The 24,345-nt window shown below is 35.0% G+C and overlaps 3 protein-coding genes across 3 annotated transcripts; 2 read left to right on the top strand and 1 right to left on the bottom strand.

The window, feature by feature from the left end:
* Nucleotides 1-15,817: 15,817 nt before the first annotated feature.
* Nucleotides 15,818-16,465, top strand: LOC127252940 (secreted RxLR effector protein 161-like). The gene has a single exon (XM_051277327.1). It carries the CDS (start codon nucleotides 15,818-15,820, stop codon nucleotides 16,463-16,465), a length of 648 nt encoding a protein of 215 aa, XP_051133284.1.
* Nucleotides 16,466-18,111: 1,646 nt separating this feature from the next.
* Nucleotides 18,112-20,032, bottom strand: LOC127252939 (uncharacterized). Its single transcript, XM_051277325.1, has 7 exons — nucleotides 19,799-20,032; nucleotides 19,588-19,647; nucleotides 19,437-19,477; nucleotides 19,269-19,335; nucleotides 18,653-19,188; nucleotides 18,373-18,569; nucleotides 18,112-18,232 (listed from the first exon to the last, which is right to left on the bottom strand). Exons 1-5 carry the CDS (start codon nucleotides 20,030-20,032, stop codon nucleotides 18,871-18,873), a joined length of 720 nt encoding a protein of 239 aa, XP_051133282.1. The 3' UTR covers nucleotides 18,112-18,232; nucleotides 18,373-18,569; nucleotides 18,653-18,870.
* A 1,635-nt stretch (nucleotides 20,033-21,667) lies between these two features.
* LOC127253015 (pentatricopeptide repeat-containing protein At4g26680, mitochondrial) lies at nucleotides 21,668-24,111 on the top strand. The gene is made up of 3 exons (XM_051277413.1): nucleotides 21,668-21,828; nucleotides 22,022-22,109; nucleotides 22,433-24,111. Exon 3 carries the CDS (start codon nucleotides 22,439-22,441, stop codon nucleotides 24,035-24,037), a length of 1,599 nt encoding a protein of 532 aa, XP_051133370.1. The 5' UTR covers nucleotides 21,668-21,828; nucleotides 22,022-22,109; nucleotides 22,433-22,438; the 3' UTR covers nucleotides 24,038-24,111.
* The last annotated feature ends 234 nt before the right edge of the window (nucleotides 24,112-24,345 follow it).

Here is a 24,345-nt window from a genome sequence, read left to right as displayed (position 1 = left end):
AAACAAACCCTGTAGGAATATTAAATATCGGATAATATTATATTTTTTTGTATGAAAATATATATTAGAATATTAAAAAATTATATAAAAGAACGTCTTTATAGTTCATATTACTTTTATTTTAAATATTAAAATGTTATTTCATCCGTCCACATACAATGTTTATATATTTCTATTTTGGGACGTCCAATTACAAAGTTAACATTTCATTAAATATTTTACTTTTTTCTACAAATACCCTTACTTTACATCACATCTTTACTTTTACACAAAAAGAAGTAAAGGCAAAAATGTCATTACACTACTTTTAATTATTCACGCCAAAACTAAATGTAAACTTTGTAAGTGGACGGAGAAAGAATTATTTTCTTTAATCTCTATCCATCCTATAGGCATAAGTTCAAAAATAAAATTTGTTTTAATTTACTTCAATTTTATTATAACTATTTTTTTAAAAATCTCTTTGTCCAGTCTTACAGGCATAAGTTTGGCAAAATAAATTTTAAAAATAAAATGTTTTAATTTATCTCAAGGATTATATACTCAAATTTTATTTTATTTTTACATCAATGGGGAAAATTTGCTACAGGAATACATGTTAAATCAGCAATATAAAATTATTATTATTATTATTATTATTATTAATAAGTATTCTCTCCGTCCTACTTACCGTGTCTATCTTTCTATTTTTACATGTCTCATTTTAATTTCATTTTAAAATTTTTAATTTAATTTTTTCTAATTTTAATTATACTAATTAGTTATTTTAATCTAATTTAAAATTATATTTATTAAATAATTATTATTTTCATTAATACATTCTTAATTATGAATTACTTATACTTTTTCTAAATTCTCGTGTTTACAGTAAACGGGAATTGTATATGGGACAAATGAAATAATATATATTGTGTAATTACATATTAATTAAACGCGTAAAGATATAATAATAATAATAATAATAATAATAATAGTGATTGAGAAAAAGGAAAATTGCAGTGTGCTAATTTTGTGTGTGGACTAAGAATCCTATGCAATTAATTTGTATCTACATAGTCTACATGACAGTGGTAATAATATTAAATATACTTTGTTCTATTCCTTTCCAAATCTATTTTTAAATAAACAAAACCTTCTGCTCTTAGATATACGTGTTGTATAGATGCATGTCACATTAATTAATTATTTTTATTTTTGATTTGGTCAGAGAGTTGAACAAACTAATAATAGTAAATTTATGTTGGGTTGTAAGTAAATTTAAATCAGTGGGTCACAGAAATACCCATTAAAAAGGATAAGAATGGTTAGTTATTAGATTCGGCCAAGGTTTACTGCGGGTGCAGATTCCCATGTCATAAAAAGATACTGTAATAATAATAAGGTTGAAGTAAATTTAGGGACATATATATATACACACGCATAGGAGAGAGACAAACAAGAATAGCTGTCCACGAGCTGTTCAAATTCAAGATTTATATATTATATATTATATATATATATATATACTACCAATTCGCCGGCGTTACACCGCGTGAGTGACTTGTAAAAATAAAAATTAAAAAACAAGAATAAAAATTGATTTATAGAATCGAAGATATAGCATGAACATTAAAAATATATTATTGACATAAAAGTAGAGATTGAAAATGTGCTAAGTAGAGTTTTGTTGAGATCGAAGAGGATACAAAAAAAAATAAAATAGAAAAAAAAAAAAAGGACTCAGAGAGAGAAAGGATGAAGTTGTTAGTAAAATGAGAGGGTAAAATAATCACTTTTAAGTGTTCCTCCAATATATATATATATATAGTTATAATATCTAAATTATTATTTATAGTTTTTATTTATAATTATTATTATAGATATGGCAAGAGTAACATGGTTTTACCTGAATTCTGTATGGTTTTTATGTCAAAGTCTTTTTTATCACAAAGAAAATAAGTATATATTTTGAATAGTTATAATCCCTCGTCTAATACAATAGTTTTGTTTATTATTTTTGTCCGTTTTAAAATAATAGTCTCATTTCCATAAATAATCGTATCACCATAAAATTATTCATTTTATTATTATTACACAATTGCCACTACTTTTACACTAATATACTCACAAGGGCAAAAAAGTAATTTTTACCAACTACCAATATAATATCAATATTCTTTAAATCCCGTGTCCAACACAATAAGATTATACTTTTGGGACGGAGGGAGTATAATATTTATGAAAATGTAATAATCTACTCAACGTGGAATAAAATTCAAATAATTGAAATGAACCCCAAAAATATACTTTCGGACATTGGTGTCAAATTGAATGCAATATTTTATTGATTCTTCTAAGCACTTGTACTAATTTTCTAAATGGTATAAACGTATTTATATAGTGACGCTTAGATGACCAAAAACTCTAAAATTCAGGTTTGAATTACTCCCTTTCATGGCTATCTTTCACCTATGGTTTCACCCATACTTGAAACTTTACCAACATGGGCGTGTATGAGGAGTGCACGAGGGGTTGATGAGACCCGGAAGAGAGAAGGAAAAAGAGCAAAGGATTGAAAAGGTCCTTTTAGATCCCATCTACCCAGAACTGTCAAAGATAATGGGGAGAGTACAGGCCCGTTCCTGATATGTCGGGGGTCCGGGGCGAAATCTAAAACAAGGGCTCTAACAAATATTTATTTATTTAAAAGTTCTATACAAATTTTGGAACAATCATATTCAAAAATTTCAATGGGTTAATTTAAATTATCCGGTAAAATAACTTGTAAAATTTTTAATTAATAAAAAATATTTTAAATCAACATCACATAAATCATTATGAGATGAAAGTATTTGAAAAATAATACAATAGTTTCTAAGCTCATTATAATTTAAAGATTTAATTTATTTAAAATTACATAAAAATCCAAAATAGTATTCAATTTATATAATTATTTGAATATTTCATTTAAGGATACAATAGACATATCTATGAACTAACTAGAAAATAATTAATTTTAAATTATTTTTCGTCAGATTGTATTATACTTTCATTTTTATTTTCATATCTACCTCTCATAATTCTATTTTTATTTTTATATATACATTCCCTTTAATATAGTACATAATATATATATAGATATACATGGGAAAGCCCTAAAATTTTGGGCCCCCTCCTGGGCTGGGCCCTGGGCGGTCGCCCTCATGGCCCAGCCTCAGGAATGGCCCAAAGAGAGTAGTGTAATGGTGAAAATTTTTTACATAGGCTAACTATTTCAAGTAGACCACATAACATTAACAATTTATGCACTTATTTTTTAATATACATATGTTAAATTTTTGTATTGTTCTATTAACGGCTTTACAAACTCAATGTATACGATTGTCTACAAATTAACATTTTTATTCAAGGACCTTTATGATATGATAAATGTATTTAATATCATTTCATAGATAGAGTGTTTTAGAAATTATGTTTAATATAACACATTTTAGATAATCCATCGGTGATAGAAATTAAGAATATTTTCAAATTTTCGTAAGGCTTCAATGACAAAATTTGGTGGAACTTTTATCATATATATTCAATGATAAAAATCAACATAATTTAGTGAATGGAAAATCGACTTGTTATGATATATCACATAGTATAGAATGTTCTCAATAGTATTAAAATAATAAAGAGGTTTCTTTTTATCAACAATGCAAATCTGCGTACACAAACTACCTATTTATTTGGTTTACCATTTTACAATAATTTTATAGTAAACTTATTATTTCTTCTTCTTCTTTATATGTTTTAATTATCTCCATTATTGACTCATTTTGATATGCTATATTGATGTAGGAAAACTATCTAAGATGTTGCATATAGGTATGAGACCTTAATCTGCTTCAAAGTACTATTGATATTGCAAATGATCGAGCAAATTGGATAGCTAGGTTATATGAAACTATTTTCATAGCATAGTAGTAAATCACAACTAATTCATAACATTTATATTTTTTGTGATATATAGATGTACATAAGAATAGTAATATGTATAAAATTCCTTTACACCTTGAAATTGCAATATCATTGAGAATGACAGTTCATGATCACGGTTCTTAAAAAATTATCATATGTAGTCACGGTTCCACGCTGCAAGACCAGTTCCCGCGTATTTATGCTTTAGCAGTAATTAAAAATGATTGGATTTCATCACTCGGGAATTGAACAGAGGGCAGCTGGAAGTGGTTGATACAATATGAAAAAAATGGAACGGTGGGAGGTATTCATGTCAACTATAAATACTACCTGCCCAAGACAAGAAATTAAAGATAGAGTGGTGTGGACAGGGTCGAAAAACGGTGAGTTTATGGCAATGGAAGGTGGCGGAGCAATACAAGTAGTTCTTGAGGTAGGCAGGGTAGTATATTTAATATGGGCGGTGATGCCCCTCCCAGTGCGCAGGTTTTGATGTGGAAAGTTATTAATAAGGGTATCCCCATTAGATTGGACTGTGCAGACGGGGTTTGACGTTGCTCGGGGGCATGGAGTGTCCTTTATGCGGGGCAGAATAGGAGGAGGCTGACCATTTATTCTTATATTGTGAATTTGTCACATATTTATGGTGCTAGGAAATCGAATGTTTCAATATTTCTTGGGCATTTCCGAAGGATGTGCAGGGGTTGCTTCTATGCTAGATGAACCTCCAAAAGCGTAAATGTTGTGTGATGTTATTTGGGACCTCATGTGTTTTGCAATAATTTGGTGCATATGGTTAACGAGGAACGAATTAGTGTTCCAAGGAAAGAATCACTCCCAAATTGGTATGATTGAAAGGGTGAGATGGACTGCCTAGAAATGGTATAATGCCAAACATCCAGGGATAGACAGTAGTGCAGTGCTCTTACATGAAAATCTAGATCAACTTCAAGTTAATCCAAATTATAAGAGGGGGGTGGTGAGGATAGAGTTATTATGGCTCTCTTCGGCTAGAGGTTGGTGGAAAATCAATGTCGATGGATTGGAATTAGGGTGCCCAGGGGCGGCAGGTATCTGGGTTGTGGTTCGAGATCAAGCACGTCCATTCATATTGATGATGTCCAAATTCATCGGCTTAGTGAAGTCAGTGGTAGCTGAGCTGGAGGCGGTCCAACTAGTTCTTTAGGAACTTCGCAGGTCCGGGGATTTCCGGTTCCAAAATTGATATTAGAAAGTGACTCCAACTATACCAACTTATTGATTGTAATACTGGTGAAATATCCGAACTTATAAGTTAACTATATCAACTTTAATCTTTATAAATGTTTTCTAGAAGCACTAGTGAAAGTTACCAAATAGATTGTAGCACTGAGATCCACTGAATGATATCAGTGATATAACTATTCTTTTATTACAATTATTTTGTTTTTAGCATAGTGATTAGTAAATATTATTTTTTGTTGTTTCTTGTTATCATTAATTTCATTGATGTCAATAAAGTATACATTTTTAGCTTAAGTAATTCCTTTGTTATGGTTATACATAAAAAATTATACCCTTTGGACTTGTCAAGATAACTAAGAAGAAACTAAGGGTCTCAAAATTCTACCCGACCCGAAAAGCTGAACTCGTTCGACCTGAAAACTTTTAGATTTGGGTTCGAATGTTTCAGGTTTAAAAAAAACTCAAGTTGATTCAAACCCGAAACAAAAAAAATTAATGTCGATGTTCGGGTCGGATTTCGGGTTGACCTAATAACCCGAAATAAAAAATTCATGTTAGGTTTCAAGTTTTGGATTGACTTGATTTTTTTAAATTTATAATATTTATACTCCCTCCGTCCCATAAGTAAATATCCATTTATTTTTTACATGTAGTTTCATAAATATTAGTATTATATTGGAATGTAGTAAGAATAAAGTAGAAATGACTGAAATAACCTTATTAGTATGTGTGATATAAATGTAATGACATTTGTGTAATATATTGTAAGTTGTAAGGGTATTTGTAATGTTAGGTAGATAGTAAAGTTACTAAAAAAAGAAATGGATACTTTGTTATGAGACGAACTAAAATAGAAAAATGAATATTTTGTTATAGGACGGAGGGAATATTATATTAAATAAAAAAATTATAAAAATATTATAATAAATAAAGAAAAAAAAAACAATTTTAAGTTTGTATGACACCAAATAAATTATAAAAAATAAATAAATATAAAATATAAAATATTTTTAAATTAAAAATTTTAAACCCTAACTAGTAATTAAAGTGAACAATCCCAATTCCTACAGACCTACACTAATACTATATGAAAGAAGCAAAACACACACAGTAACCCACCCAAAAAACAAAAACCCTATGAAGGAGATCAACGAGTTAGATGAAAGATGTGTAGATTGGCTGGCCGACAAGCCACCTTCACAATGGTCGAGGTCACATTTTGCCATATTTTCGAAGTGTGATATGATTTTGAACAACTTGTGTGAATATTTCAATAGTATTATATTGGATGCAAGAGATATGTCAATTTTGCCTATGCTGGAATGGATTAAGAGATATTGTTGTCGCGGCTTGCAAAACGAAGAGAAATGACACTTCAAAAATGGGAGAATATGCGGTTTTGCCCCAAAATAGTGAAGATCATGGAAAAAAAAACATTCGAGAAGCTTCATCACGTGTACCAATTAAGGCCGATGATTGGACCTACGAGGTGGGTTGTTCCGATGGCAGCAAGTTTGTAGTGGATATTTTGTAGTGGATTTATGTGGGATTCCTTGTCGTCATGGAATGAGTGCCATCTGCGGACAACAGCTAGATCCAACGGACTTTGTTGACGAAGTATACAGTGTTGAGAACTTTAAAAGGGTTTATTCATATTCTATTGGCCCCATGAATGGAGAACAACTGTGGCTGAAAACTGGTTTGCCTCCACCATTTCAACCTATCGTAAAAGGCTCTGTTGGCCTTCCTAAAACAGCAAGAAGGCATGATCCTGATGAGATTATGGAGAAGGGATACACAATGAGACAAAAAGAAGATAATAATAGTTTGCCAAAACAAAGAAGACGAGTAACTTGTAAGTTTTGTGGTCTTATCGGTCACACACTTAAGGATTATCAACAGAGAAAAGCTCAGTTGTATGAATCAAATTCCACTGCGAGAAGTACGCAAACTACTGAAGGATTATTATCTCAAACAAGCGATATTCCTGAACAAGAAGAGCTTCCATCGGGTGAACACGAGGAGCCGCAAAGGGTACAAGCTCCCACAACAAAATTAACGGTATGATTTTGCATTAATTATGTTTGAATATACAACTCTTTATGAATAATCTATGAATTTTTATGCAATAGGTGAGAAAAAGAACTTTGACCCGAGGAAATACACAAACATGAATCACGTTGGAACGTCACGTGGAATACGACAAGAACGCATTGATTTTGGAGATCTTTTAGAATAGATTGCCATGTTTTGATATATTGCAATGCTTGGACTTGTTTTGAGATTGTTCAGTATGTATGATATTTTGGTTACAATGGGATTAAAAAATTGAATATATTCATTGAATTTCATTTATTTATTTATTTATTGAAATTTAATGAAATTTGGAATATTAGGTTGTAAAGACATGCAATAAGAGTGCACACAAAAAAAAAACGGAGGTGTACACGGCCGTGTTAAAGAACAACACGACCATGTATACTTTGACATTTGATAGCAAAGGTTGACAGAGAGTTACACGGCCGTGTACAAACATTCACACGGCCGTGTTCATGTTGACAGATTGAAAAAACTGATCTAGAGACTTACACGGCCGTGTTTTACCAGCACATGGCCGTGTTTAGTTCTTCACCAATTTACAGAGAGTTAAATGGCCATGTTTATGTTCACACACATGGCTATGTTTAATTCGGAGGTGTCCAGTAAGATACACGGTTGTGTTGGTTTTGAACATGACCGTGTTGTGTTCACGTAATTCGAAGAAATATTAGGGTTTCACATGGGCGTTTAGGTGAGCCGTTTTTATACACGGCCGTGTGTATATTTGCACATGGCCATGTACGGCGATTTTTAAATCTTTTGACAGGTTCACGGGCGTGAAGATCTTGTTCACAGCCGTAGTTGATTCGATTAGAAATTTTTAAATCTCTCTTTCGGTTGAACGCGCAGAGACTCATTTCTATTTCTTCTCCCGTTTTGCCTTTTCCGGCAACAACGACGACGGATCATCGACGGACGAGGGCGGGTAGCATCTATTTGGGGGAAGTTTAAGTTGGGCTTGTCTTTTTGTTCAAGTATAAGGTAATGTGTGGATATATCTATTTTTTTTTTTTCATAAATTTTCTTATGATTTTTTGTTTGTTTGTGTTAGTTTAGTTGATAAATATTTTTTTGTATTTTTTGTTCGATTTAAAGTATCGGATTATGCTTATATTTTGTTAGAATTATTTTTACTTGAAGTTATATATTATTTGATCTTTTGGCTGCTTTTTGCATGGATATTTTGAGCAAAATATTTTTTTAATTTTGCATTTTATTTTTATTATAGAATAATAATGGCGGGGGGAAAGGGTAAGGGCAAGAGAGTTCGAACAGATGCAAGTTCTTCAGCAACTATTGAGAGGGTGGAGACTGCAGATGATTTTTTAGGTTTTGGTGAATTAGGACACGCTAAACGATGCGAAAGATTTAGGAGTAGATTTTTTTTCAAAGAGCAAATATATCGATTTGAATGTTTTGGCTATGTTGGGAATGCAGGAGGAGGTAGAGGCTTTAGTTTTGGTTGGGGCGTGGGTTCATTTTTTTCGGATTGTAGAGCCGAGTTACAAAAATTTAACTTTGGAGTTTATGTCAACTCTTGATCATGGATAGGTGAACTATAATTACGAAAAAAACTAAGACTTTGACGTTTAGATTACTGGGAAAGATGTTTTCGATATCATTGGCCGATTTTTCAGTGATAATGGGTTTATATGACCGGGACTTTGTGGAAACGGATGACTTCCAAGCCTTGTCTACTCTTATGCCTATTCAATCTGCCGTGTACTGGTCCCAAATTAGCATCGAAGCGGCTTACAATTCTGCACGTTCTAAGGCATCGACTCTTCGGTACCCGCCACTACAGTATATACATTATATTCTAGCTCACTCATTTTCCAGTCGGGGCGAGAGCACTGGGGTACTTTCGAATATTGATTTATATTATCTTTGGAGTATGCTAGAGCATCAGCCCATAAATTTGAGTTTTATGCTTGCTCGATTTATGATACATTAGGTTGAGGATGGTCGTTTGGAGAAAATCTTTCTTGGTCCGTATGTTACTCGACTGGCAAGGGGCCTTAGGCTTTTAGAGGAAGAGATTTAGGATCCGATTTGTGTTATGCAGCTTTGTGGTTTTCGAATGCTGCAGATGATGGGTATGGTTAGGAAGGTGACGAGGGGAGGAGTAGATAAATATGTATTGGTTGATAGAGTTAATGCACCAGGAGATGGGGTTGATTAACTTCCAGGTGATCAGGGCGCGCCAGCGGGTGATCAGCCGCACCGCATGGTTCAGAATACCATGCCCATTGACAGGTCAACCATTGATAACTTACACATGGATATGCATCGCCGTATGGACGAGTTGCAGATGGAAGGGCATCGCCAGATGAACGGTATGCGGTTGGAGATGAGATCTTCATTTTCGCGTATTTTTCAACATCTCTCCGTTCTTGTTTCACCAAATGATGGTGCTCCTCATGAATCTAAATCGGGACACAGCGATGTCACAATTGATACAGATACTTTGTTTGCAGATAATCCAAACAGAAACGAGGATGTGTAGCTTTGTGTTTTTTTCTGTATTTTGCATGTAGTATGTAATGATTTTTTGTTATAAGTGTATATTAATCCTTACTGTAATCTAAAGACTGATGTTTAGGTTATTTTTACTAATTTTAATTCAAACTTCAAAATTGGTTAAATTTCAAAATAATAATAATAATAATAAAAATATTAACATTTAATCTCCGGAAAAAAGATACACACCCTTATAAAAATTAACACGGCCGTGTAAAATACGAGGGAGATAACAAAAAAAACGTCGCAAACACAGCCGTGTAACAACAACACACGGCAACACAGCCTGAGTCCATGGCCGTAAACAACAACACGGCCGTGTGTAGCGTTAACACGGCCGTGTTTCATCGCGGGAACTACTGTTCAGATGAACACGGCCGTGTGTTAACACAGCCAGGGAACATGGTCGTAGTCCGTTTACACGGCCGTATACAATCTCACACGGCCGTGTATGGTGACTTGCGGATGCTGACTTGCATGTTCACGGGCGTGTTTTATGGTACACGGCTGTGTTCATTCCAGGTCAGCCGCCAACTCGGCTCCGTTAAGTCCACGTCAGTATTTTTCGTCGGTTTGTTGACGGTGGGACAAAAAAAGAAAAGGTTTGATTATATTTGGACCAAAATGATGAGTTTTAGTTATATTGGGACTAAAATTGATAAATATTTTATATTGGGACCAAAATTGATGAATTTTAATTATATTGAGACCAAAAATGATTTTTTCTCTAAATAAATAACAGCCTCCAAGTTTATATACGATTTCAAGAACAAAACTTTTTATTATATATCAATCAATTATTAGATTAAACAATTAACTAATCTAAATAGATATTGTTGGTTTAATTAATTAATTAATCATATTTGAATTTTGATTATTTTTGAATTATCTTATATAATTAAACTAACCTAAAATTGTGGCCCACTTTTCTCCCATTAAGTCTATCACATTCAAAATATACGTGAGAAGTGGCAGAAAAATCGTGATGGACGGTTTTTCTTTTAATTATAAATACTCTCACATACGGGTTACTAAACCTACTCTCATAAAATTAGAATACACCATCGCTATTTGAGAGCCAGGGTTTGGCAACATCATCCTAGGGTTCCACGATCTGGCACTATCTTCGGAGGTTTCCAAAGTTTGACAACATCCTCCCAAGGGGTCCAAAGTCAGACAACACCATCTTCCAACAGTTCCAGTCCACGTTTTGCTTGGAGAAGAGAATATCGAGAATAAATCTAATTTTCTAGCAATGGCAGGAGGTTTGTTTAAATTTCGTTTCCGCTAACATATTTGATTATATGCTTATTTTTCTAACATTTGGTATCAGAGCGATTTTTGCCTCTGCCTTGCTTAGAATTTTCTTCTCATCAAATTCTTGATCAAGATTCGCTTTAAATTCTTATTTGAAAATATTTTGGTTTTCTATTTTCAACAATTGTTTTGCGATATTTTCTTGATCAAAATCCGATCCTGCGATTTGAGAAAATTTCATTCTGTTTTTGAGGAAAATTTTAAATTTTATTTTGAAATTAATTTATGCAAAATATTAAATTTTTGAATTTTCCTTGCGTTTCGATGGAGTGTTCAGATTCTTCTGTAATATTTTATGTGCACTTCATATCTGTGTCGACTTGTATGCGCAATTAATTATTCGAGGAAGCTTTTCGGTGTTGAATATATGAGATGATATTTATCTGCAATCGAAATCAGATTTGTATGGTTTTGTTATCGATTGTGGTGTTTTTATACAACCGAGTTGCGGCGCATACATGTTAATTAATTTAGTAAAATCAAACATGTACCTATGCGCATTAATGTATCTGCATTCAGTCCAAATTTTCTAATGATATCATCCGGAATCATATATACATATTATTTGCAAATATGGATTAATTGCAAGTGAAATCACTTCAAATCCATTCATGAAAATCAATTCTGCAAACATACATATTATATTTGTTTTGTTTTATTTATTTATTTGTATATATAGCAGCTAATTGTATTTTGAATAAGGATGAATCATGCTGCGTTGGTTTATTTATTATTATTATACTTAATATTACTGTAATGATAAGACATGCTGAATTATTATTATTATTATTATTATTTTGCATATATCTGCACTACATTCTTAATTGAAGCATGTTGATGGTATAAATCTGATTTATTTATGTGAACTTCAGTTTATATATTCATGATGTTTGTGATTTATTTTAAATTTTATTTAATTGCGGAATAGCCACAGCATCCTCGATTAATTAAAATTTTGTTCATGATTTATTTGAAATCACATTAATGGACATCAATTGTAATTATCATGTACGATGTGATGAGATCTACCCACAGGAGTCTCGTTATATTTGTACGAGTAATTAGGATAAAATATCGAGTTGTATTTCTTAATCTACCCACAGGAATTGAGAAAAGGAACACAATTTGATAGTTTTATTGTAAAGTTTTTGATGAAATCTAATTGAGTAAAACTTTAGCCCACAGGCAAGTTTTATGTCTCTAGATTCATGTTTTAACGTGTTTACATTGGTAGAACATGTAACTTATTTGTCTCGATTATTGATGAGCATGTATGTTTAATTTTGCAGCATTTAATCATATGAATTTCACTGACATTAAATTTGATATTCCTGAATTGACTGGTGATAATTATAAGATCTGAAAGGAGAGGATTCTCCTTTATTTAGGCTGGATGGACATTGATTATGCTATACGGAAAGACGAGCCGCCGGTTATTACTGAAACCAGCGAGCCAGATGATGTGGATCTTTATGAGCGATGGGAGAGATCTAACCGTCTTTCCATGATGCTCATAAAGACTAAGATCTCTGCTGGTATCCGTGCGTCTGTCGATCAGCATGATAATGTTAGAGAGCTTTTGAAGGCTATTGATGAACAATTCGTCAAGTCTGATAAGGCTCTTGCCAGCACATTGATCATTCAGTTCTCCACCATGAGGTTCACGGGTGTGAGGGGTGTGCGCGAGCACATAATGCGCATGCGGGACATTGCGGCGCAGCTGAAAAGCTTAGAGGTGACCATGTCTGAGACCTTTCTTGTCCATTACATATTGTGCACTTTATCTCATCAGTACGGTCCATTTAAGATATCCTATAACACACATAAAGATAAATGGTCCATTAATGAATTGATGACCATGTGTGTTCAAGAGGAGGAGAGACTACTGATGGAGGAAGGTGAGAAAGTAAACCTAACGGTCCATGGCAAAAAGAGAAAGCATGATACAAAGGGGAAGGGACCTGTGCCAGCTGAGCGGGTTATAAGGAAGGAGTCTACGTGTTTTTTCTGTAAAAAGAAAGGACACATGAAGAAGGACTGCATTAAGTTCAAAACCTGGCTCGAAAAGAAAGGTATCCCTTCTGCATTTGTCTGTTATGAATCCAATATGGTTAATATTAATTATAACACATGGTGGATTGATTCTGGTTCTACAATCCATGTTTCCAATACCTTGCAGGGTATGGAAAGCCTAAGGAAACCAATGGGAAGTGAACAGTTCATCTATTCCGGTAGTCGGATGCGTTCGCCTGTGGAAGCCATTGGGACGTGCAGTTTAGTGCTGAGTAGTGGCTTTGTTTTGAAGTTGGAAAAGACTTTTTATGTTCCTAGTTTTTCCAAAAATTTAATTTCTGTATTGAGACTATCATGTTTGGGTTTTTCGTTTCACTTTATGGATTCTAGTTTTGTTTTGAATTTTGAATCTAGAACCGTTGGTTGTGGTGAAATTAATGATGGTCTTTATTCGATCAAATTGAAAAACGACACTACTTTTGATTCACTGCATGTCACAGCTGGTTTAAAGCGATGTGTTATGAATGAGAACTCATATATGTTGTGGCATCGTCGATTGGGACATATCTCAATTGACAGAATTAAGAGATTAGTGAATGAATGGATACTTGGTACCCTGGATTACACTGATTTTGAGACTTGTGTTAGTTGCATTAAAGGCAAGCAAACTAACAAGTCCATAAAGGGTGCACAAAGGAGTTCGAATCTTTTGGAAATTATTCATACAGACATTTGTTGTCCAGACATGAATGCAAGTAGTCCGAGATACTTCATCACCTTTATTGACGATTGTTCACGGTATATGTATCTTTACTTACTTCATTCTAAGGATGAAGCTTTAGAAGCCTTTAAAGTTTTCAAGGCTGAAGTAGAGAAACAATGTGGAAAACAGATCAAAATCGTCAGATCTGATAAAGGTGGTGAGTACTATGGTAGATACACAGAAAATAGACAAGCTGCCGGTCCATTTGCTAGATTTCTTCAAGAGAATGGGATTGTTGCCCAATACACTATGCCTGGCTCTCCGGACCAAAATGGTGTTTCAGAACGAAGAAATCGAACATTAATGGACATGGTGAGGAGTATAAGGTGTAATGTGAAACTTCCTCACTTCTTGTGGACAGAAACGCTAAAGACGGCTGCGTATGTATTGAACCGGGTACCAACCAAGGCTGTCTCAAGGACACCTTTTGAATTATTTAAGGGTTGGAAGCCGAGTTTGCGACATATACGTGTTTGGGGATGCCCGTCTGAGGTGAGAATTTATAATCCACAAGAAAAGAAGCTAGATCCGAGGACTATTAGTGGGTATTTCATTGGATATGCCGAAAAGTCTAAAGGATATAGATTCTATTGTCCATCTCATAGCACTAGAATTGTGGAATCGAGAAATGCGAAATTTCTCGAGAATGACTTGGTTAGTGGGAGTGATCATATTCCAGATACTCATTCTGAAAGAGATCACTATAAAGATCAACCTACTAAGCTGAGTGATAGATTGATTGTCTTTCACGCTCCTCAAGTTCCAACGCGTGTTAGACGATTAACTAATGAAGTTCCACAAACTGATGAAAATGATCACGTAGATCAAGTTGTTAATGAAGAACATCAAGAAAATGTTGAACAACATGCTGTTGAATCAGTTGGTCAGCAAGTTCTTCGTGATAATGATGAAACAACATTAAGAAGATCTACACGAGTCAGAAAATAAGCTATTTCTAGTGACTTTATGGTGTATCTTCAAGAATCAGATTACGATATAAAAGCCGCAAATGATCCTGAATCGTTTTCACAAGCCATGAATTCTAAAGAATCCGATTTATGGCATAGTGCTATGAAAGACGAGATGGACTCTATGGCATCAAACAAGGTATGGGATCTTGTCGAGTTGCCTGATGGTGTAAAAGCCATTGGATGCAGATGGGTCTTCAAAACCAAAATAGACTCTGATGGCAACATCGAAAGACATAAAGCAAGACTTGTTGCTAAGGGATTCACTCAAAGGGAAGGAATCGATTACACCGAGACATTTTCTCCGGTATCTAAGAAAGATTCCCTCCGTGTGATCATGGCATTAGTAGCTCAGTTTGATTTTGAGTTACATCAGATGGATGTGAAAACAACATTCCTGAATGGTGATCTAGAGGAAAATGTTTATATGAAACAACCTGAAGGATTTACCTCTAGTGGTGGAGAAAATTTAGTTTGTAAGCTTAATAAATCCATATATGGATTGAAGCAAGCCTCCCGTCAGTGGTATTTGAAATTTCATGATGTTATCTCTTCATTCGGCTTTGAAGAAAACGTCATGGATCACTGTATATACCAGAAGGTTAGTGGGAGTCATATTTGCTTCCTTGTGTTGTACGTGGATGACATTTTGCTTGCAACTAATGATAAATGGATGTTACATGAGGTGAAACAATTTCTCTCAAGGAACTTTGATATAAAAGATATGGGAGAGGCATCTTATGTCATTGGCATTAAGATCCATAGAGATAGAAATCGAGGTATTTTGGGTTTGTCTCAAGAAGCCTATATCAAGAAAGTTCTAGAAAGATTTAATATGAAAGATTGTTCACCAAGTGTAGCTCCTATTGTGAAGGGTGACAGGCTCGATTTGAGTCAATGTCCGAAAAATGACTTTGAAAGGGAACACATGAGCAATATCCCTTATGCTTCAGCAGTATGAAGTCTTATGTATGCTCAGGTTTGCACCAGGCCTGACATAGCATATGCTGTTGGAGTATTAGGGAGATATCAGAGTAATCCAGGTGTTGACCACTGGAAAGCTGCAAAGAAAGTGATGAGGTACCTTCAAGGTACGAAGGATTTTATGCTCACATATAGACAAACTGATGTGCTGGAAGTGATTGGCTACTCCGATTCGGACTACGCTGGCTGCATTGACACTCGGAAATCCACATCGGGTTATGTGTTCATGTTGGCTGGTGGAGCCATCTCTTGGAGAAGTGCGAAGCAGTCTATCACTGCTACTTCCACTATGGAGGCTGAGTTTGTTTCATTTTTCGAGGCTAGCTCGCATGGTGTATGGTTGAAGAGTTTCATATCTGAGCTCAGAGTCGTTGACTCTATTTCCAGACCGATTAAGTTGTACTGTGACAACTCTGCTGCGGTATTTATGGCTAAAAACAATAAGAGTCGGAGTCGAAGTAAACACATCGACACCAAATATTTAGCCTTAAGAGAGCGTGTCAAGGAAAATAAAGTGGTCATTGAACACGTTAGTACAGAGTTGATGCTTGCTGATCCCTTGACTAAGGGCATGCCACTAAAGAGTTTCAGGGATCACGTAGCAAGTATGGGACTTGATTCTACAATGTAGTTTATTTGCACACATTGTTATTTGAGACTCTTATTCACTTTGATGTTTTCTCGCTTTATTGTGCACATATTTGTTTATTATTGAGAAAACTCGCTTATGTTTAACCCGGAATAAATATAAGATTTATTCATTAAGTTGTGAATTTAGTTTGAGATGCTTGACATATCGTGATACATGGAAGGTAACATTCGTTTATAGAAGACCTACCGCCATGATTCGTATGTAAGGTTTCTCGTTATGTTGTGATAGTTTGAGTGGGCCAAGTGGGAGAATGTTGGTTTAATTAATTAATCATATTTGAATTTTGATTATTTTTGAATTATCTTATATAATTAAACTAACCTAAAATTGTGGCCTACTTTTCTCCCATTAAGTCTATCACATTCAAACTATACGTGAGAAGTGGCAGAAAAATCGTGATGGACGGTTTTTCTTTTAATTATAAATACTCTCACATACGGGTTACTAAACCTACTCTCAGAAAATTAGAATACACCATCACTATTTGAGAGCCAGGGTTTGGCAACATCATCCTAGGGTTCCACAATCTGGCACTATCTTCGGAGGTTTCCAAAGTTTGGCAACATCCTCCCAAGGGGTCCAAAGTCTGACAACACCATCTTCCAACAATTCCAGTCCACGTTTTGCTTGGAGAAGAGAATATCGAGAATAAATCTAATTTTCTAGCAATGGCAGGAGGTTTGTTTAAATTTCGCTTCCGCTAACATATTTGATTATATGCTTATTTTTCTAACAGATATTACATCGCTGCAAATAGCACACATAATCATCAAGCACGCAAACAGTCGAACAAATATAACCGAATATATGCGTGTCTGAGAATATATGCGTGTCTGATTACATAAAATTCCATAAAATATTAATATTGATAAGAAATATGTAGAGTAATGAATTCATTATATTATCATATCATACATACCACATAAATAATGTGTCGTGCATATATATTTTAATTCACTTATTCGGATTGAAAAGTTAACATATATTTATCCCGTTAGCAATCAATTAATCCAACCAAATACTATAATCGATGAAAGCGAAACGAATAGCAATTGAAACAAAGATCAAATAATTAATTGTAACATATATGAAAATAGTTCGATCCTAGACCAAAGTAATTTCAATTAAACATCTAACAACATATTTTAATAATTCAATATGGAAAGACTCTGATAACAATTGTTTGAAATGATCATGAATTAATCTCCAAGCGAAGATTTGTCGTGTTGGAATAATTGATACAAGAAAATAATGGATATTTCACTTAAATTTGAGATCACAACCCTAATATAATTATATCTCATTATTAATTGATGTCATCACCTAATTAATAATTTATGAGTTTTTGCACATAGGAAGCACACACTTAGTTTATATATTTAAACCTAATAAATTTAATAGATTACTTAATATATGTTTAATTTGACTAAACCTCAAATAGTTACATTTAATTTACAATTGGATTTTTAATCCAACAATTTCTCATTAATAAATATACATTGTATAAAGCTTAGCATTCCGCAGGAAATAGCAATTGAGAAAAAATATATAAAGCCTTAATAGTGAATAGCAATACCAAACGGCGAATGACGCGAGAAATTGTTCAATGGTGTTCGTCTCATCCTCGGATAAGGTACCCTTTCCACAGTAGTTGTCGTTATTGCAATATTCCTCCAACTTTTGTGCTCCAGGGTCTGCTACAACCTTAGCATCCGAGTCCCCATCGTCGCCGACGACAAATGGTTCCTGAACCAACAATAAAGATAATCATGTTTCCGTAGGTATCTGTATTTATTGTACAAGTATTGAATCAAAAACACTGGGTATTTAAGAATCTATCCGAAGTATTTCAAGCCAGCGACTGATATTTGTATCAAACTACGTACCTACTCATTATTGACGTCGGCCGGTGACTTTCCTTTCGCCCTCCGTAATTTTTTAGCTTTCTTAATTCGCGGTGTTGACACAGGTGCACGAATTCAGGCTTCTTCTTTCTCTTCCGATCCTTACGTGCCATTACACCACGTACGATCGATGAATCTGCGGCCCTGCTACAAGTCTCACGGTCGGACTCATCGGCGGGCTACAATTTCAACAAAGCAAACAATCATTCAACATATAGACAACTATACCTACAAAATGTACTTACTATATTAATTAGCTTACCTTGACATCTATCGGTGCAATATATGGAACAATGGCCATCAGTTGGTTAAACTCTTACAGGCTACCAACCCCTTCGTCATCTGACTCGTTTATCGGATCAACTTCGGCCAAAAGGATGTCCATTTTTTTTTGCTTCGTCGCTCGGTATTCGCTCGCTCTTCCGCTGCCTCATCGGGATCCTCCTCAGCCTGACTCTCCTCCTCCTCAGTTTGTTTCTCCTACTCCTCCTCCTCCTCCTGACCCTGTTTCTCCTCCCCGTCAGCCTGCTTCTCTTCCTCCGAGTCCTCCTCGGTCTGATCTTCCTCATCCTCATGCAGTTGTTTCCTCTCTGACTCCACACCCATCCGGTCTGCTGTCTCCTCCTCCTCATAGTTTGCGTCACCCTCCTTGCCATCACTCTCATCCTCACACTCACCTTCACTGTCGTCATCGACAACACCAACTTTAGCTCTTTGCAATTTACGAGCAAGTCTGGCAATTGCAGCGTCTTTCTTCCGCAACTCCACCTTCAATGCCGCAATTTGCTGAGCTACTACCTGTAACATATGTTAATAATGTCATATAAGAAATTATTTTATCCATTTACAATGGTAGCAACATTGAATAATGCATTTACCTCCGAAGCATGGAAAATTGCACGAACAAACTTTCTTCCGTGCCTATCCGATAGAATTCCTGAATATCTGACCGCTTCAGGGATGTCAATTCAGCAACTGCATGAACCCTGGACATTGGACCGAGGCTATTCAGCCACCGAAAGAGACGCGGTACCTTCGGAAGGCACCGTGTCTTGTCCAAAGTTGGGACCCTCTCATTGAACCAAGCCTGCACATAATAATAATCTCATTACTGCCAACAATAATAATAATAGACATATTGTGCAATATACCAAAATAAGTAGAAAAAATTAATAAATCCGATATTACATTGCTTACCAATAAACCGGCGGTGCAGCCTGTCAAATATTTCTTCCCGGACTTGAAGTCGCTTATACACTTCAAGAGATAACAGTGACTTGCGGGTCCCCACGTATAGTCACCAATCGCAGTCAGGTCATCCACATACGGTAACAAAAAAAAAGGGTACAAAATAATTCGAAGAACAAAATAAAATATTTGCAAAAACAAACAAAATAAAGAGACGGACAACGTCCGCAACAGAAAGAGGCTCCAGCCCCTGCAACATAGCCTCACGCAGCTTCTGCAACACCTGGCCACGGGTTACAGAACGCGGCTTGCTCCCAAAAATCGGAACAAACCATTCACTTTCGACCGATGTGTTTTCGGTCACGTAGACTCCTTTCGCATGTAGTCCTAAGACTACAGAATATTCCTCAACTTCAAATGGAAGCTCAATGTCACTTCCAATCTTGAAGGACATAGATTCCGAACTAAAGTTATTGATGAGGGCAACAAGTCGGTGCCACGAAACTTCATTTTCGGGCAATCCAAAAAATGCCCGAACGGAGTCATTTTTATGGTTGTGATGTGTTCGTCCATCATGTGTTGCTTCAGTTTCCCCACCTTATTATGAAAAAATGGTAATGCAAATCGGCTTATTACTGATTTGTGCTCTTTCCCTGGCCTGTAAGTAAAAACCATAAGTCCACATTATCCAAATATCTAATTTAGTTAAAAGTTTTTCACAATTTATCAAGAATAAAAATGCATTCCGAGTATACAATAGTGTCATACAGGTATATTACTTAGCAAATTAGACCAAACAAATGAAACTCCTGGTACCTAATAATACCACATTTGTCAACCCACAAATATGACTAATTACCGAACAATCCACAAAAAAAACTAAAATATGCAACTTCAAGTAACTAAACAAAATATACATCTTCAAAATTAGCAAAATCAAAGATAAAATAGATAAAATCACCCAAAATCGGTGCATAAATAGAACACCGAACCGGGTTTCCTGGCCAAAAATTCGAACAATTTCAAACTCGTTGAAAAACACAACACCGAACACCCAGGGCTCCTCATCACCGAACCGAGGCATACAAACAATCGAATAAACTACGATATAAAATTCAATTGTCAACAAAATCATAAAACGAAAAGGGTTTCGACCAGACACTTACTTCTTCGAACTCTTCGTGGGGGATCGCAGCGGGTTCGTTGTTTTCCTCACCATTTTGCTGAACGAATGTGTTACTGCTTGATCGTCGACTTCACGAAGGTCGATTTGCTTCTCGAAGAACTAGGGCTTGGTCGGAGAGTGAGGGAAATTAGGGAATGTTTCAACTCTTAAATCGTGTGTATTTTTTTTTTCTTTTTCTTAAAAAAGAAATCACAAAATAAGGTATGCAATATTTAAATGGAATTATCTAATCGTATTCTGGGGTAGAGCGGGAGGTAATGTATGTATATATTATAAAATTTGAAGTATTTATTAAACAATCATAAGTACATGTCGCAGGTACAACTGTGATTGAGTGGAAAATATAAAAAGAGAGTTATAACATATCTAATCAATAAAGTAGGGACTGCAGACCAATTAATGTACAATAGGGACTGAATTGCATTTAGGGATTTTAGTCTAACTCTCCCATTTTTAAAAGCCATTTTTATTATTTTGCTATTAAAAAAAAAAAATCAATATCAAATCAATACCTATCAAAATTCTTCAAATCTAAATCAAATTTACATAAACACAAAAATTCAAATCCAAACTCAAACCTCCCAAACTACTTTAAAAGAAACACAACCTTAAACATTCGATATCCATGGATATTTCATGTAATAATTACTACCTCCGTTTCTTAATAATCTATTCGTTTTTTTATTTTGGTCTGTTAGATAACAAAATATTAATTTTTTTTTAATAATTGTATTATCTTCCTAACGTTACAAATACCCTTTTAATTTATAATATATTACACAAATATTATTACATTTATATTATACAATTATTTTAGTTTTTTTACCATATAGATATATAGAAGGAATTTTTTTTTTACCATACTAAAACCCTACTGCGGCTCCCAAGACCATAATTCTTTCTTACCTAATCCCGTCACTCACTCTTTTCCTCCTTTTATTTTCTTCTTCCCACACTCTCTTCCTCCTTCCTTCTTCAATCAATCGCCCACATTTCGCCGTCACTGACCGCATCGACCGTCGTCGGAGCTCTCCAATCACCGGACGGCGGACGCAACCACGCAGGTTTGAGAAAAAATTAGTAATAGTGACTCCGGTTTTCAAAAAACTGGAACCGAGTTCGGTTTCGGTTTAATTTCACGGCGGTCTCGGTTTGAACCGGCGAACCGCCGTCTACTCTTCATTTCCTTCCTCCGGCGGCTCACAAACAATTCCTATAAATCTCACCAATGGTTGTAAATTGTTTTTTTGTCTACAGTGAGAACGTTATGGCAGGGAATTTAATTTGTCGCTGTTGGGAAAACAAATGTGAAAACACAAACTAACAGAGCCCTTTGATTCTTCAGGTGTAGTGTATTTTTTTAATCTTCCTACTGCTGTGACCTTGTGGTGATTCCGCTTCCACGATTACAATTTTGTGATTTCAGATTGTTTTAGATTTCTGTTGAGAAATAATTAGCTCGGTTTGCTTCCCGATGGATTAAGTGTTATTTCATTATTCAGCTAGGGTTTCTGTGTTGTTCTTACTTCTTACTAATCCAACATGTTTTGAATCTGTTGCTTCTTTTTATGCTGCTTTGTTGATGTATTGCATGTTGTTTTTGTCAATTCAGAGGTAAAAAATTGTTTCTAATTTGCTTTCTTCCTTTCTTGTTTAAACATACTGTAGGATATCATGAAGAAAGCTCAACAGATGTACAGGTTCTCTACATTCCATATCAGAAGCCAAAGTCATGCCAAAGATCTTGCTGAATTTTCAATATCAGATAATCCCAAAAAAAAGTGTACTTTATTACCTTATAGGACACTGCCTCCAGCCAAGGGTGAAGATTTGGACTATGCAAACATTGTGCACAGTCGTTTGATCCACTCTGAATGGGATAGCCTCAATAATCTAGCCTCTGGCTTAACATCATTTAGAGTTAAACATGTTTTGCTGAAAATACAGAAAGATCATGTGCTTTCACAAGAATTTTTCAACTGGGTTGAGCTCAAGAATTCCGAGGTGAACACGCTTGATGTGAATTCTGTAATTCTCCACATATTGACTAAGAATCGAAAGTTTAAATCTTCCGAAACTATTTTGAGGAAAATTCTTGAAATGGGATCTGCAAAGTTGGATTATCCTCGCAAGGTCTTTGAAGCATTGGTTTACTCTTATAGGATGTGTGACTCTTCGCCACGAGTGTTTGATACATTGTTCAGGACTTATGTCCACATGAAGAAGTTTAGAGATGCTTCTGATTCTTACTGGTGGATGAGGGAGTACGGATTTTATCCCACTGTGGAATCTTGTAATGCATTTTTGAGCTCATTGATCAGTTCGAATCGTGGGGATATTGCCTTGGCAGTGTATAATGAGATGTGTAGGTGCAGAATATCACCAAATGACTACACAATTAATATGGTCATTGGGGCATATTGTAAGGTGGGGAATATGGACATGGCGGTTAAGGTATTTACAGGAATGGAAGGAATGGGATTATCCCGTAGTTTTGTAACTTATAATACATTGATGGCAGGATATTGTAGTAAGGGTCTATTGACCAGTGCTGTGAATCTCAAGAACATGATGGAGAAGAATGGAGTGCAACCGAGTGTCGTTACCTATAACACACTGATACACGCATTTTGCAAGGAGGGAAAGTTACAGGAAGCAAACAAGCTGTTTGGAGAAATGAAAAGCCTAAATTTGAGACCTACAGCTGTAACCTACAATACATTGATCAATGGTTATAGTTTAATCGGAAATAGTAAGATGGGCATCCAGTTCTTTGAGGAAATGTCTACAAATGGTATTAAGGCTGATATCTTAACTTATAATGCTTTGATTTTGGGCCTATGCAAAGAGGGGAAGACGAGGAAAGCTGCACATATGGTGAAGGAACTTGAGAGGGAAAAGTTAGTACCCAATTCTTCAACTTTTGCTGCTCTTATAACTGGGCAGTGTGTGAGAAACAATGTGGATCGTGCTTTTCAGCTCTATAAAATTATGGTGCGGAGTGGTTGTCATCCCAATGAAGCGACTTTTAAGATGATAATATCTGCTTTTGTGTATAATGAAGATTATGATGGAGCAGTTCAGATCTTGAAAGAGATGATGGAGAGAGCTGTAGCTCCAGATTCAGACATTTTGTTTCGTCTTATTAGCGGACTTAGCAAAAGTGGTAAATATGAAGTGGCCATGAATTTGTGTAAAAAACTAGAATCTCAGCGCCTCATGCCTCAAGGCTTTCAGAGTATAGACATTTTAAATGAAAGCCATATGACGTGAATATCGTCATTATTCAGAGACATGAGCTGTTTCAAGGATTTCGTTGCAGCAGTATCGAGCATTCCTTTGCCCTTGCATATTCTGCTAAAACAAGTGAAATTAAACACTCACCGGACTTTTGAAGTCTGATTTAAGGATAAAGAAAGGACAAGCTGAATAGGACGATTTCTTGGCAAGATTTGATCGACAGAGGCTATTTTGGTAAGTATTCCCATGGTTGTGTTTATGTCTCCAAGTTTCTGAAGTGATTGGTATTTGTGGGTTCGATCAACTGTTCTTTTGTTTTGTTATTTCTCTTCCTACGAAAA

The sequence above is a fragment of the Andrographis paniculata genome, unplaced genomic scaffold, assembly GCF_009805555.1.
Source record: "Andrographis paniculata isolate CXL003 unplaced genomic scaffold, ASM980555v1 Contig49END, whole genome shotgun sequence".
NCBI lineage: Eukaryota > Viridiplantae > Streptophyta > Magnoliopsida > Lamiales > Acanthaceae > Andrographis > Andrographis paniculata.
This window is presented reverse-complemented; position numbering and strand designations above follow the sequence as displayed.

Excerpts from the sequence above, each read along its gene's own strand:
- LOC127252940 (XM_051277327.1), top strand. The coding sequence starts at position 15,818 with ATGTATGCTCAGGTTTGCACCAGGCCTGACATAGCATATGCTGTTGGA.
- LOC127252939 (XM_051277325.1), bottom strand. The coding sequence starts at position 20,032 with ATGTCCTTCAAGATTGGAAGTGACATTGAGCTTCCATTTGAAGTTGAG. Across the intron at positions 19,648-19,798 it reads CTCTTTCTGTTGCGGACGTT|TGTATAAGCGACTTCAAGTC; the intron begins GTCCGTCTCTTT and ends TATCTCTTGAAG. Across the intron at positions 19,478-19,587 it reads GCTGCACCGCCGGTTTATTG|GCTTGGTTCAATGAGAGGGT; the intron begins GTAAGCAATGTA and ends TATTATGTGCAG.
- LOC127253015 (XM_051277413.1), top strand. The coding sequence starts at position 22,439 with ATGAAGAAAGCTCAACAGATGTACAGGTTCTCTACATTCCATATCAGA.